Source organism: Aulostomus chinensis, chromosome 1, assembly GCF_037954235.1.
Source record: "Aulostomus chinensis isolate RoL2024-O1b breed Wild chromosome 1, RoL_Achi_v1.0, whole genome shotgun sequence".
Taxonomy (NCBI): Eukaryota; Metazoa; Chordata; class Actinopteri; order Syngnathiformes; family Aulostomidae; genus Aulostomus; species Aulostomus chinensis.
This window is the reverse complement of record NC_141320.1, coordinates 61873043-61888997: the sequence shown is the minus strand read 5'-3', so window position 1 is coordinate 61888997 and position 15955 is coordinate 61873043. Positions and strand designations below refer to the sequence as shown.

General features: G+C 43.9%; 1 protein-coding gene across 2 annotated transcripts; it reads left to right on the top strand.

Annotated features, from left to right (window-relative positions):
* The first annotated feature begins 11077 nt into the window (after nt 1–11077).
* Nucleotides 11078–15661, top strand: slitrk1 (SLIT and NTRK like family member 1). 2 transcript variants are annotated; one of them, XM_086198465.1, is made up of 2 exons: nt 11078–11781; nt 12016–15661. In XM_086198465.1, the coding sequence occupies exon 2, from the start codon at nt 12069–12071 to the stop codon at nt 14148–14150; it is 2082 nt and encodes a 693-aa protein (XP_086054591.1). In that variant the 5' UTR covers nt 11078–11781; nt 12016–12068; the 3' UTR covers nt 14151–15661. The 2 variants fall into 2 exon arrangements, with proteins under 2 accessions (XP_086054591.1, XP_086054600.1); XM_086198474.1 differs by having other exon boundaries at nt 11979–15661.
* Nucleotides 15662–15955: the final 294 nt, after the last annotated feature.

Sequence of the window (15955 nt, the reverse complement as noted above, 5' to 3'; positions counted from 1 at the left end):
TAAGGCGGCTGTTTGTTCTGGTGTTCTTTTGGTCTTTGGTTTCTCTCCTGACTTTATTTATACACTTGTAAATTTATGTCGTCTTGACCTTCAGTCCCTGTTTTTTTTCCTCTGTATTTTATAACTTTTCTTTTCACTGTAAGAAACCACTTCATAGCCCTTTGTTGCCCCCCCCCTCCTTTCAGGCTGCTATTTCAGCATTCTTTTCATGTCTTATTCATTCTCTCTTTCTTTGCCTGCTCATGTGAAATTAAACTGAGAATGAAACAAATTTTCACCTCCTGTATCGTCTGCGTTTCTTTGTTTCCATCTCATCACTGCTTCATCAAAGAAAAAAAGACGTGTAAATGTCAAACAATGATAGTGACAATGCAGTCAAAACAGAATTGATTCATTTTCAGTGTGAGTATATAATAATATATCTTTGATGAAAGAAATTGCTTGCCTTCCTGCAAGTGGTTTGCAATAATCTACATTTGACACACATCACGTAGCAGCTATATGGAGTGCAGAGCTCCCATTTCTGCTCCAACTATCTGTACAACACAGTTCATATAAAAACTGAACGACTGGGCTACAACACAGCATGCCAGTATTAGTTTTGCTAGACTGAGTGCACAATGAAATGAGGATTAAAAAGCTTGGATATAAGCCCAGAAACCATTCAAACAGAGGGCAACCTGCTTTTCTACTGTCATTGTGATGGGTTTACACTAGATGACCAAGAGGAAATGACTGAATGCTTTCCCAGTAAAGTACCTAATTCCATGAGATTGCTGAAAAAGATTTTATATTGCGTACCTGGAGGCTAAGTAAGCACAATGAGCCGTGTTAGAGACTTTAATACGGCTGCATTTGTGGCAGAGTTCAGGGTATAAATGGCAAAACGATTGCATGCAGCAGTGATGTATTTTTCGGCATTGCAGAGCACAAATTAAAGTTACAATAGATAGAGATGGAAATGAGTCAGGGAGGCGTTTTTATCTTCTGCATAAACAAAATACGCATATACGTGATGTGCAGTATTTATGAATGAAGGCCTGTTTTTCTTGTAAATCCTCCATCACGTTCATTTAAAACGTAGCCACGGGAAGGCCTCCCTTGCAGAGACTCTGGCGCGAAGAAGTAATGAATGAAACTACGTATATATGACAGATACATCATGCAGCCATCATCCTCCCCATCCAGCGATTACCGCTCCAAGACAGGCTTCAGGCTCCAAACCGGCCACATAAATGCCACCGTGAGAGCAAGAGAGTGTTTGCTGGGGAGACCATTAAACTGTCTGAGTGATCCACAACACATACATGTGTTTGCATGATCAGGGCGCATGTTCTACATATCATCAAGCTATAAAACTCCGCGTGGCAAGTGCAAAGGCTGAGGAAGCGGTGGTCAGTGATGCAATCACCGCGATTGGTTCTGAATTTGATATTCAGAAACCAAAGAAGCCACTGGGTTTAATACGAATTGTTATGAAAGATGAAATAATGGAAAAAAACCCATACTTTCTACTTATTTGTTTCATAGCCGCCTCCAGGTGATCGGAGGTTGTACTGAAATTCAACAAAACATGTTCAATTATTTTAGCGATTGAAGGCACAGTTTCTCCTAAGTTAACGAAAAATCCATAAAATGAAGTCGAATCACAAAGAAAAGCCACAGAATTGAGTGAATATTGTCGGAATTATTTTTCTTCTGTCTCATTTTCTTGAATGCTCAGGCCATGATTTCTGGAAAGAGACACAGACAGTAAACAACAACAACAACAAACATGGGCCACACAATAAATATAATCAAACAACACAATGCTGAAGGATTATGTGTCAGGTCGGTCGGAGCACACACTTCACACACCCAAAAAACTACATAAGACACATACCAACCCACAAATGAACAAATAAAAAGGGTGAAAATAAAAGAAATTAAAAAAAGATTAAAATTGAATACCTAAAGTAAAGTAAATGAATTAAATTTACAAAAAAAAATCATCAAAACTGATTGAAAGCGCTGCAGCCAGGATTTTAGAAAAGTTGTTTTGTTTTGTTTTTTAATAATTTTGGTGTGAACTCCTCCCTGAGCACGACTTCACTCTTCAACTTTCTACCCATTACATCATCCTGGTGATTAAGTGCACATAAAGTTCAAAAATCTGCACATTTTAGGAAGAGGAAAAAAAGGGCAATTCCAAGATATAATCATCTCTCTGTTCAGGCGTGGCTGGGAAGATAAAAGCTACTGTCACTTAATGAAATCATCAAAGAAATTCGGATCCCGAGAGGCCAAAAATAATTCTGTGTGGATATAACAAAGCACATTTGAGCTCTGATCACTTACCGGGGGCTAGATCTGTCAAAACTCTCAAAAAGTCAGCTCTGATCTAAGCGAGAAGAAGGTGGACGTGTGGACAGAGTGACATGACACGGGTTCCCCAGACGAGACGTATGTCACATCGATCTGCAGCTACTTCACACGCAGAACTCGTATGTCATCGCCTTCATCACGTGAAGCTGCGTTACACTGGCCCTCAAAGGTTTCTTAGACCGTAAATCTAACTTTAATGGAGTTGGAGGGAGAACAGCTTATATACTTGTCTTGTATATCATGATATAGAGAGTCCCAGCTTGTTTCTAGGCTCATGTGATTGGTCGTGATCACTTGAATGCTTCCCTGAGATCTTCCTCTCGTACTTCGCAGTACGAGCAGGATCTCACTGGATGTGTTTGTCTGTGTGGGTTTTGTGCTGTGGAGGTGTTGCAGGTGCAAAAGGAAAAAGGAATATAATGTGTGGTCGTCAGCGGGAGTAGAGGAGAGACTAATGTGAGCTCATGACCCTCTACGCTCAGCCTGCAGCCTTCTACAGCAGCGCTTTACGAACTTTTTCATGTTCTGGTCCTTTAAGTTGACTCAGAAGAAAGCATTAACACTTTTAAGGGTTTTTTTTGTTGTCTTTTTGCTCAACAAGGACCCTTAAAATATTCCTAGAGATGCAGCGGTTCAGAATTGAAACAAATAAACGCATCGCTAATCCGACCTTCCAAAACATCAATAAAATATACCTTAAGATGCTCTGTTAGGAATTGCTTTGTTTTCCTTATCCTGAAAGGAAAAAGTCTTTTCTCGATGTAGTTAATGAATTTATGTTTGCAAGTTTGCCAATCAACTCCCACCCCCTTTAAAAAAAATTCACTTGATTTCTTATAAAATAATGAGAAATACCTGAAAATCAGCCAGACAAAAACAATGATTTTTCAATGAGATTATGAGCACTAATGACCAGTGTGTGAGCAAATAACTACACAACAATTTTCAAAAGAAATTGAACAAAAAAAATTCTTTAAAAGAATTAACAGAAAACGACATTTTTGTCCTTAAATATTTCAAGGGACTGGATTGCAGCAGGGGTGTCAAATGTGTTATTGAGCAAATAAATTGTTCCTCCTTCGTTGTAATGATGTTACAGCCTTGAGGTCAGTCCTATCTTATTGATATGTCCATTTTTTAAATATATGATATGTATTTCTTCAAAGAGCAGAGCAGTGAGGCTGTCAGGATCATCAAACCATCCGACCGGAGCTGATATCGTGTTGGACAGAGCTTGTCAGAGATCACGGATCACCTCTCCGAAGTTTTCAGGTCACGCTGAATAAACGCTGGAGGAGATCTTGTCACTTATATGATAAACTCTCCGCCCGTATTTTGAAGAAGAGTAAAGCTTTTTCCTTCAAAATATCTCCTATCCAAACACAGCGACCTTTGCTCTCTTCTCTTGAAGCCAAATTAATTTCACTCCCGTAACGATGTGCTCATCATCAACCTAATTAAACTGATTCAAATCAATCGTTGCGGCCCTTTTTTCATCCAATCCAAGCTTTTATTTACTTGTCTTTTCATGTGATTTCCTGCCAATTACCATGAGATCAGGGCTGCTCCTGACTCTTCTTGAATATCTTTTTTTTAAAAGAGGAAAAAGAAACCCACCATTGATCCAGCAGAGATGAATTGGCTGCCATGGTAACAAGCCACAGTGGTATTAATTGTGACACCTTAAAATGTAGGTCCCCATCACATATTCCCTCCACCAATGAATCAGACGTTCTTATGGCTTACATATATATTTATTTAATTTTGGTGTCATCACTTCTTGAATAATAGTGTGCAAGGTCCTGCAAAAAACAATTTAGGCCAAGCTTTTATATGTAAATGTGCATGTAGGCAGGCAGATACACAAAAAGAATAAAAGGAGACCAGACAGTATATTCTTGGCTGGCAAAGCTTTTAAAAAAACAAAGAGAGAAATAATATATATTCTGGTTCCTTTATTCTCTATCAGGGGATGGTCTGGGTTTCTTCTTTTGTTTGGTTCATTATTTCACACCCCGCCAGTTAAATGTGAGGCATTTTCTTGTTAGTTCGAGGTAAAATTTAAAAAAAAAAAAAAATCCATTCATGAGTTGAACAACAAGCTAAATATTTGTTTTTTTTTTCTTCTTAACTTATAGACATGGATAAATAATGAGTTGTTGTATAAAACAGAGGAGCTTTTACACGAGGAAAAGATGTATCCCTAATATGCAAAAAAAGGAGTTCCCCACGGATCTATTACGGGGCCTTTATTCTTTTCATTACATACCATTTTTGATGAGATATACTCCCTGTGCCACATGTATAGATGATACAGATGCTTTGGGATTTCATTTGTTGTTGCACCGAATGCTCATTTGCTACTTGGTGGGACAACAATAATTTCTTTAACTTGAACTTGAATGTGTGCTGTTACAACGGTAATGCAAAAACTAACCGGCCAAACTTTGCTGCCTTGTGATTTCTGTTCTATTTCCTTGTGATTTCTGGCTGTACTGTGTTGCTCTGTTGTCAGCGTGTACGTCTGTTGCCTTCTTGCCCACGTCACCAATGAAAGATGATTTGTTTCTTTGTACATGTATGTTTTGATAATAATGTGTCAAAATCCGGTGTTTATTTTCATCTCACAAGGGCACTCAGGAGTTGTATCCAGCGATGGTAATCCGTGACATTCAAAACAAAGACATGCCAACAAGCAAAGGAAATCATGTGACATGTTGAATGGGAATTCAGTGTTGAGACACTTATCATCTGCGTTGTCTTTTGAAGCTCTGAAAACATTTTTGCAACTTCAAATTAAAGCCCTGCAGGCAGCTGGATTGTCAGTTTAGCTTCTTTCAGGGACATAAACACTGTCGGATAAAAGATGAAAGCAGATGTCAATAAACACAAGAGTTAAAATATAAAAAAAGAGCTGAATTGTTACGACAGACTTTTTTTTAAAAATTGTATCCATATTTGAAGCCACATACAGACTGCTGTGTCATGAAGCATCAGCCTAGTGGTTCAAAGCTATAATTAATTTTAGTTCTCCTTTAAGGCAAATGACTAATGCTTGTGTCAGGCTTTTGTCATATGATGAGAACTGGATGTTCTCATGAATATTTGGAGGGGGTTCTGGTTTTTTTGTGGTGCAGCACAGTGTAAAAAAAAAAGTCGTCTTTGGCAGATGACAACATGTATGTTTTCTTTTTGCTCCTCCTGCTTCACTGGATGGCTCTCAGCAGGCCAGCTGGGAGCTGTGATTATGGTAAAGATGGGGTGTGGGTGGGGTTGTGGGGGGGGGGGGTGGATAGATGTGTATGGATTTACAGTCAGACATTCTGCTGATTCCTCATACAGCATGAGGGGTCGATACCTGAGGGGCGCTGCTGCTGCTGCTTTAGCCAATCGTCCTATTGACTTCCAGTCCGTGCTTGACCCACGTTTTTCTGTACATGACACATCTGTGTGACCTTTGCTACATCTGTATGACCTTTGCTACATACGCAAAAAGAAAGCATGGTGGTTAATTATATGGGTGGTCATAAAGCAAACATAGTGGGCTTTTACAGGAGCACTGTAACTTTCTGGGAAATTATTTGCCGTCCTCCCCGCAGCCAGATCTTTCTACTGTTATTGGGATCTGACATTAATGTTAGCTAGCTTAGCATAGTGAATGGAAATGGATGGGAAGTGTTAGCGCCCCTCAGTCAGTTTCAGGATTCTTAGGTTTTTCCTCCTCAACCTCACTGACAACTCAGCCATGATTGACAGCAGCAGCAATCAGATCACTGCGCTGATGCAGGAAAGTAGTTCCGGCCTTGTGTCCGATTCTCAAATTGGCAACATTTTTCCCATTCACTATCATTCATTATGCTAAGCTAACTAACTGACAGCTGGTTTCTCTGGGTCTGTAACGCAGCGAGGAGAGAAGAGGATCTGTCCTCTTATGTGACTCTCTTTATCCGTTCTCCAAAAAGCTGTCACGTTCCTTTTAGTCCTCGTGGATCCAGGTTCTAGTTTTGGGAACTTCAGTCCTCTCCTCAACGCTCCCTCTTTCTTCTCAATGTCCTGCCCTCCTCTAGTCCTTATAGTCAACTCACTGATCAAACGTTATTCACTCCAAACATACGAATCACCAGAAACCTTAAACCACCACGTCTTATTTTGAATGCTGCCTGTGCACACTGAGCTGAACATGCTGATGTGAAAACAAGCCTAACATGCCTCCTGACCTTTCTGTAATTACCCAAGGAGTATTTCACTTGCTCAAAACCCTCCTGCCTTTTTGAAACCCTGCAAGGGAGCACTTCTCCCGGAGAAAAAATCTCAGCGGGGAGGATTCTTAATGCCAAGGGCAACAATCTTGTTTGCTCTTTGATTGGATGGTTTAGATTTGTCGCTGTTGTTGGTCAAACATTTAGCAGCGGCGACTTTTGTTGATTTTGTTGTGATTGCAAAGCAGGGTCATCAAAATCCTTTGAAAGGGAAGCAAAATGCAAACCTGCAGGGGAGGTCAATCAGATTTTTTTTTTTGTTTTAACAAAACAGGGAGGTTGCTTGTTGATTATTATGTTTCTCTTCATGCCACTCGGCTGTAGATTTGACTGCTAATAAAAACCGCTCGCAGATATCAACCAGATCTGAGAGGCAGCAGGCGAGAGAAAACAGCAATATTGTCGTGTCATATTTCCTGATTGGATTCTATTGATTAGATTCAGTGCTATGACAACTGCACCATAAACACTGCAGCAAATAGACAAACGCACGGGCTCAACAACCGTCGTCATTATCCTGAATATGACAGTTTATACTAACTCCAAAACACTGGCTTAACTATCAATATTGTGGGGAAAAAAGAGAATGAAATGAAAATATCTCACATGTAAAGTCCCTTTATGCCCAACAATCAAGCCTCTTCATGTAAGATGTAACATTTGAGCACAGGAATCTGATATAATCCCATCATGCACTTCCATACTCTCAAGGGTGCTGTCTTTATTTTAATTTTTCATCAATCTGTAAAAACGAAGTATAACAGATGACTGACATCATGGTGGTCGAGCGACGGATGAACCATTCAGATCCCTCTGCACCCTACGTTCTCCTTCTTCGTTGTCGCATCTCATTCTCAAGCGGGGCTCTTATTGTTCCTAATTGAAATTCAAATGAATGATTTGTGAATTGATGAGGGAAAAAAAAGAATAAAATATCTTTAGCGTAAACAAAACAAACCCACAAACACACTAAAAAAAAAACAAAAAACAAAACCCTCCATGAGGCAGGAGAAATGCTGAAGCACGCATGTATCACCAGCAACACTCAAAACTCAAGTACTACTTTGTTCCTCCGCCTGACAGATTATTGTCTCTTATCAATTCTGAAGCATCAGCGTGTCAGCAGCATGTTCCTGTCGAAGCTGCTGGGACTCCAGATTAATCAGACAAGTGCTGGCATGTTTCCTTTGTCTTTAAACTTGGAGAACGGGATGAAGGAAACAGGACAAAACTGTTTTGGGTTGAAACAAATAAAGATTTTTTTGAATCACTTTTAGACATGTGTTTATTTGTTTGCAGAATATCTCAAAAATGAATCATAGATTATTGACAATTGGTGGAAAGATTGGTAATCTGGGTTGAATTATAGATCGTGGATGCTGCTCCAGGCCAATGGCGGGAGTTTAAGCTTCACCTCAGTGTTGTATTCTCCAAGACTGTGGTATTTTTTGTTTTTGTGTGTAAATAATCTGCGTACCACAGTTGTGGAAGTATATGTAAGTAGTATTGGTTACTTTCCATATATCGCAGGTCACTTGGTCAGGAATGGCTTCTCTGAGATGACACCAAGCTCCACCTTGGGATGCTAAATGCTATCCGTGCTAAAATCAGCACCGTGCTAAAAAAATAGTACCAACACACTGAATTCCTTCCCATAATCCCGCTGTGCTGCGGTGTTGTATTGTTTGTCTGAACGTAAGTGACATATGAGTGTGAGCTCCTCTGGTCCCACATCACGCTAATGCAAGCCGACAGTATCTGCATCACATCGTGATGCTGAGCCCCATGCAATTATTCCTTGGGATACATTCATATTCATAATCCAATTAGGTTTGACTCCAAGATGAGGATTTTTTTTTGTCCTGATACAAATATGATTTATCCTGTTTGGGGGATTATAACAGAGTCTAAATGTTTGGCCTGCAAGGACTGAGCCCAGCTAAAATGGAGTGGTTTATCAGTCTTGTTTTGGTTTTTTTTTTGCTCATGTGGGACTAAGCTGTGTTTGTATGCCCCCCCCCCCTTGTCCCTGTAGATATGCGTGCTTGCAGGCCTACTCAACACACACATATCTCATGCACCCAGCAGGTGTCTCCTCCAACACCCTCACCACCTCTCGTGCACATGTATCGAACATCCTGTTAATTAGAGTGAATTAGCGTGACCTCTGCTCGGCGGCGTGTCCCTTCAACCCTCCCCTCCTAGCCCCCGCCCCTCCGCTTGTTGCTCACCAGGGACCTGGATTGACTATCAGTTACTGCGGCACGTCGCCCCACGCCTCACAGGGGGTGCACGGGGTGCAATTTGAAAGTCAGCATCCATTAAAACAAAAGAGCCTGGAAGGAAGAGAGGAGGGCAGGTTTTAGCCCAACGCATCATGTGAGTTAAGATGGACAACATGGAGGAGAGACTCTTGTGGTTTTAGTTCATGTCACATGTCCCCAGGGACTGGTTTTCGTGTCTGATACTGCACCGGGGGAAACATCTAAAAATATAATGCTCAAACAAATATTCAACTGTGGCCTGCAACGTTAGCAGCAGTACGACCCAGCCAGAGCCTGCAGTCCACATTCCACTACGAAAAAGAACTGGGACATTTAATTTGTACCAAAAATTGGTCAGCAATAAGTTTGAATTTAGCCAGTAAGGTATAAAATCAACAAAAAAAAAAACCCACATTAAATCATAAAAAGGTGAAAAAAATCCTTAAAAGTTTGCAGTGAACCACTTTTGATCCTATTTTCTTATTGCTGGAACAATAATAAGTTGTTATTCAACAATGTCTAAGCTCTTTGTAGCATTTTTTAATGTAACACCATGTAGTGTGTTGCCTTTGGCGTGCAGCGCTCCATTAAGTTCCAGTTTGGCCCTCTAGGGGATCAAATTTGGACCCTGCTGGTCTGAAGGGTAAAGCTGAAGAGCAAATGCAGTCGTCCAGACTACTTGTGTGTCCCTAACACAGTAAATTAAATCTAATGTGAGTGCTAGCAGGCAGGCAAGGCTTTAGCAAGACAGGCGGTCCAATGAGGGCCACCGAGCAGGTCCCAGGACAATAGAGGCACCACCACAGAGGATTCAGGTAGCATCGGAGCAGGTGTGAAAGTGTGCGACGTCACTATTTATGCATCAGTTTCTGCTGGAGACGTGCGACTTGAACATGAGCCCTGACTCAGATCTATAGCCGCGGTTCTCGTTCCTGTTAGCTTTAAGTTCCAGGCTTGCTGGTATTTGGGGTGTTTGATCTTATTCATTTCCTCCATCCACTGGGCTATTACCTACTGGTGTCACCCCGTCAATCACCAGAGGGCGCTCTATACAAACGGGGAAGGTGTTGAAGGTTGAGACCCCCTCCGAGCAAGAAGTCGTCGCCACAGTTACGCTGAGCTTGTTTGGGATGGGTTCTTGATTTCCTAAACAGACATGTTTTCATGCTAGGTCGTTAGCAAGCTTGCCCTATATGTGTACAACAATTCCAAAAAAAAAAAAAGATTTCATAAAACATGATTTATTCATCTGTAGTTGCAGCACACGTCCAAGTTCGGGACATTTTGGGACAAAGAGATAGTCCTTGCTTTATTTTTGAATCTTTAACCGTAACCGGACATGTCATGACACTTCCTGTGCGGCGCCTGGCAAGAACAGTTATGATGCAGTTAGCTTGTTTCGATGACGACATATATGACTGGATGAAGAAAACCTGCATCATTTTCCATAATCATGGGTATATTTTTATGTTTCTTTAACACTCAGTGTGGAACCAGTGTGTAATAACATAGTAACAACAAACAAGTGTAATTACAGTGTAATAACAAAGTATCTCTTTACGCCATCTTTGTCTGATCTGTTAGTTTTCATGAAGATGGAAAACGTGAAAATGAATCATTGTAAACCCGCAGAATGAACCAGCTGACACATGATTGTGACTACAGAAATGAGTGCAGACAGAAAGTGATGACGAGATACAACCCCCCCCCCCCCCCAAATAAATGCACGGCCACGTGTTGGTGGCTCCAGTGACGTTTTACTGGATTTCTCCCGCCTCAAACTCTCTCATTGCACAAGTGCGCTGTTTCCTCTCTGCACATACAAAAAAAAGAAGATGTGAGAGACATTTGCACTAATTCCACTGCAGATGGGATGGGGAGGGGGGCGGAGGGAGGGTGGTAACTATCTCACTCTGTAACACACACACACACACACACACACACACACACACACACACACACACACACACACACACCGATGTAACACTCAAAAGCACCGCGCTTGAATCGTCGCATCTTTTCTTGTTTTCTTAATTCCGCAAAGCATTGTTTCTCCCTCTTTCTCTTTTTTTTCAAAAAAAGGGGGGAATAAAACGTCACGACACATGCGCATCCGCACCGCCACACTGACGCATCGTTTGTTGTAAGTGTGTGTGTGTGTGTGTATGTGTGTGTGTGTGTGTGTGTGCGTTTTTTCCCTTCCTCTCTCTCGGCTGGGCAGAGAGGCATGCCTGTCGCGGGTAATTGTTTTTACCGCATTCAACAGTGTTTTCAAAGGCAAAAAGGTTGAAAGTCACAAGGAGCGCAAAGAGATGCGCTAAAACTGTAATGCGGGTTATTTGGTGAAGAATGGAGCTGATTGTTGAACCGGGGCATCGCAACACTTGGACTCTTTTACCGTGGAAGCTGTAAAAGACGAGGAGCTGCGTTTTGTTCTTCTTTAATTTTTTTTTTTTTTTTTGGTGTGGAAGGAGGGGAAATGAGTCTTATTTTTCGAAACAACAACAACAGAAACACATATCTCGGGCTGATAAATGTGGATTGATTTCCTTTTCGTCTCCCTCCTCTCAGCATTCCCTCAGTCGGTCGTGGGATTTTTGCCACTACAGCTCAGCAGAGGGTGTCAGATCTTTCTCAGAGCTCCCCTCGCCGTGTAGAATGAACGCCGCTTCTTCCCTCTTCTCTACCATCCCCGGATCGCCGCGGACTGGGGGGAACGGCGCAAACCAGAGAGGTGAGACGCCGGGAGACGTGAGAGGGGATGCGGGTGTTTTCCAGCGGTGGCATCGCCTGTGAAGCCCCAGCGGCGGGGTGTGATTTCAGCACCGGGGGGAGAGGGGACAGCTCCCGCGGCACGACAGCGGAGGGAAGATTTTGTTGTTGTTGTTGCCAAGGTCAGTGAAATGAACTACACACACGCACGCACGCACGCGCGCGCGCACACACACACACACATACATACGTACACAAAGAGGGAGAAAAAAAAGAGATTTGTGTTTTGATTTTGAGGAGCATCTGAGGCTTGGTTTCTTCAGCTGCCTTATCTCTCTCTCTCTTCCCCTCTCTCTCCCTCTCTCTCCCTCTCTCCCAGAACTAAATGTCTCCTCTGTTCTTTCTCGCCGATGCAGACTGAAAATTCATATGTCTTGAAAACCGGGAAATGACTCGTCCACGTTGAAAAATGCTGCTCTGGATCGTCCTGCTGAATGCGGCTCTTTGTGTTGCCAGCGGAAATGTTACAAGGGACGTTTGTAAGGAGCAGATCTGCTCTTGCAACGAGATCGAGGGAGATCTGCACATAGACTGTGAAAAGAGGAGCTTCACCACTCTGCAGCACCTGACCGGCCCCAGCTCGCAGTTTTATCACTTGCTGCTGCACGGGAATTCTCTCTCCAGGCTGTTCCCCAACGAGTTCGCCAACTTTTACAACGCCGTCAGCTTACATCTGGAGAACAATGGTCTTCACGACATCGTCCCAGGCGCCTTTCTGGGTCTGCAGCTGGTGAAGCGGCTGCACATCAATAACAATAAGATCCGGTCGTTCAGGAAGAGTACGTTCCTGGGGTTAGACGACCTGGAATATCTCCAAGCTGATTTTAATCTACTGAGGGATATCGACCCCGCTGTTTTCAGGGACCTAAATAAACTTGAAGTGTTAATACTTAATGATAACCTCATCAGCGCGCTACCTATAAACGTGTTCCAACATGTGCCCATTACGCATCTCGACCTGCGGGGGAACCGGATCAAAACGTTGCCTTATGAGGGGATCCTGGAGCAGATACCGGGCATCGCGGAGGTTTTACTGGAGGACAACCCGTGGGACTGTAACTGCGAGCTGGTTTCTCTCAAGGAATGGCTGGAGAACATACCGCATAACGCGCTCATCGGGAGGGTGATATGCGAGGCGCCCACCAGGCTGCAGGGGAGCGACCTGAACGAGACGTCAGAAGCGGATCTGTGTCCTTCACAGAACGGCGGAGTGGATACCAGCCTGGTGGCCCCTCCCACCCAGGATGAAACCCTGGAGCCGCCGCGTCCCACGCCTTACAAACCCAGCGGAGACGCGCCCCCTACGCCCAAGAACCGCTCTAAATCTCGCGAGAATTGGCAGCTGAAAACCAAGCCCACTCCGGTGTTGACAGGTGTGAACGGGGACAGAGAGCAGCTGCGCAACATGACGTGCCCGCAGCCCTGCAACTGCAAGCTGGTGGGCTCCAGGCAGGGGTTGGGGGTCAACTGCGAGGGGAAGAAGATCGAGAGTTTATCCAACCTGAAACCCAAACCCCTGGCCGCTCACGAGCTCAACATGAGGGACAACAACATCCACGCCGTGAAGAAGAACCAGCTGCTGGGCTACTCCAGCCTCAACCTGCTGGATCTGGGGGGGAACAACATCAAGGTGATTGACAACAGCACCTTCCAGAACCAGAGCGAGCTGAGGTGGCTCTACATGGATAAGAACTACCTGGATACGCTGGTGGCGGAGATGTTCGCGGGCCTCGTCAATCTGGAATATCTCAGTTTGGAATACAACGACATCCAGCTGGTGGTGGCGGGAGCCTTCAGCCCCATGCCCAACCTGAGGGTTCTGTTCCTCAACAACAACCTGCTCAAGTCTTTGCCCGCGGATGCTTTCCTTGGGATTTCTTTATCGAAAATTAGCCTGCATAATAATTATTTCTCCCACCTCCCCGTGGCTGGAGTCTTAGACCAGCTCAACTCCATCATTCAGATCGATTTGCACGGGAACCCGTGGGATTGCTCGTGCAACATCGTGCCCTTCAAGCAGTGGACGGAGAAACTCGGGGCCGACGTCATCGTGAGCGACCTCAAGTGCGAGTCACCGGAGGAGTTCTGGAAACGTGATTTCCGCTACGTCCGGAACGACCTCATGTGCCCCAAACTCTACGACCGCACCTCCCCCACCTCCCTCTCCAAAAACAGCACTTTCACCCAGGACTCGGGGACGCGCTCGAACTCCTACTTGGAACCGAACCGGGTTTCCATCTCCGTGCTCGTCCCCGGGTTGCTGCTGGTGTTCGTCACGTCCGCGTTCACCGTGGTGGGGATGCTGGTGTTTATACTGCGCAACCGGAAGCGGTCAAAGCGGAGGGACGGGAACTCGTCGGCCTCGGAGATCAATTCCTTACAGACGGTGTGTGACTCGTCTTACTGGCACAGCGGGCCTTATCACGCTGACGGGGGCGCGCACCGGGGCTTCGACTGCAGCACGCACCTCTCCACCGCAAACGATGCGTAGAGGAACTCGTGGATTACAAACACAGACAGACTGAGAAATGATTCAAAGCTTCTTCTTCTTCTTCTTCTTCTTCTTCTGCTTCTTCTTCTTCTTCTTTTTTTGTTGGGTTCGGCAAAGGCAGACTTGTTTATGTCTTGTTTTACTCCAGCTCCACTCTTGTAATATATGTATATGCCAAGCCCCCCCCTCCCTCCTTCCTCCCTCCCTTCCTCCCTCCCTTCCTTCCTTCCTTGGCTCCTCCACACCTCTCCTTCCTTCCTTCCTTCCTTGGCTACCCACCCACCCCAACCCCCTCCCTCCCTCCTTCCCTCCCTCCCTCTCTCTTCCTCCTCCTCTGCTATTTGCCGCAATCTGGACTACGGATCTGTCAAGGAAAGAGGGAGGTGTGTGTGAGAGCGCGCGGGGGGCCCGAGGACCCGGGGAATGGTGCACGAACGCATGAATGTACATGTAAATACTCGGACCGATGTATCATAATCTGCATGATGATATTCCGCATGGTTTCAACACACACACACGACGGCGAGGAACCATAACCACCAACAAAGAAGCGACCCCCTCCCTCCCTCTCCCCCCTTCTTCCTCCCTTTCCTTCATGTTCTATCAATATGACGACTATATATAGATATTAAGAATTATATATGACTATTACAAAGTGCCATTTCTCTATTTTTTGTGAGTTAGGATTTGTATTTGTTGTTTTTGTTTGGAGTAAAGAGGTTAAAAAAAAAAACAAAAAAAAAAAAACCCAACAACAACAACAGCCAACTACTGGATAATGACGACTACGGGAGAGGAGCGATGGAAGTGCTGTCAGTGCATGTTACTTTCTGTTCGTTATCATTTGATTGTCGATGAATATTCGGGGTTATTTATACTAGACGGCGCACACGCGCAGCTCATCATCTCCTTTATGAATGTACAACTGTGTTATTTTATGGTGTGCCAATTGTTCAGATATTCAGACATGCAGATGAGCATGACCCAATTAACGTCACTCAGATGCTTATGCTGCAAAGTTAATGTAGCTAAATTAACAGTTCTGTGGTTTTTTTCTGTTCTTTTTTTTGTTTTAATTTCTTCCTCTTTTGTGTGTGTGTGTGTGTGTGTGTGTGTGTGTGTGTGTGTGTGAGTGTGTGTGTGTATCAATGAATATAGCCTGCTTTGGGTGAGAGGAGGATGAAAAAAAAAATCAACAAAAAAAAAACAAGTTTGGGGGGTTTATACCATCATATTTTTTCAAAAACTGTTTTCAGAGTAATTGGATCTCTATGTAACCGATCGCAGGTAGGTAGTGGGATGCTTTTTTTTTTTCAACGTGAGAGAAAAAAAAAGCATTCCTCCACATCCAAAAAAAAAAAAGAAAAGAAAAGAAAAGAAAAGAAAAAAGCTTATGGCTATGATTCACTTTCATTCATGTGTGAGCTTTTGTAAAGCCATCTAATCTTGTCCAAATAAGAGACTCACTGTATTTACAAGAACGTGTGCTTGAAATCCGGTGTTGTTTTTATGGGGGGGTGGGGGGGGGGTGGGTGTGAGGAAGAGGTGAAGAGGGGGAGGAGGGAGGAGGAGGAAGGCGGGGGTTTCCAGCGAGGAATCCGCATGTGGGGGGTGTCTTCTTCTTGATGGATTTCAGCATTTTGTCTTGGGGTGTCGCATGGTGTTTGTGGGTTCATGATGCTGCTCTGCAGCTAATGCTTTAACATGAGGTGGATTTGACCCCCCCCCCCACACACACACACACGTGAAACAAACAAACAAACAAAAAGGCAGAGATTGTGGCCTGCAGTGTCCCATGCAAGGAA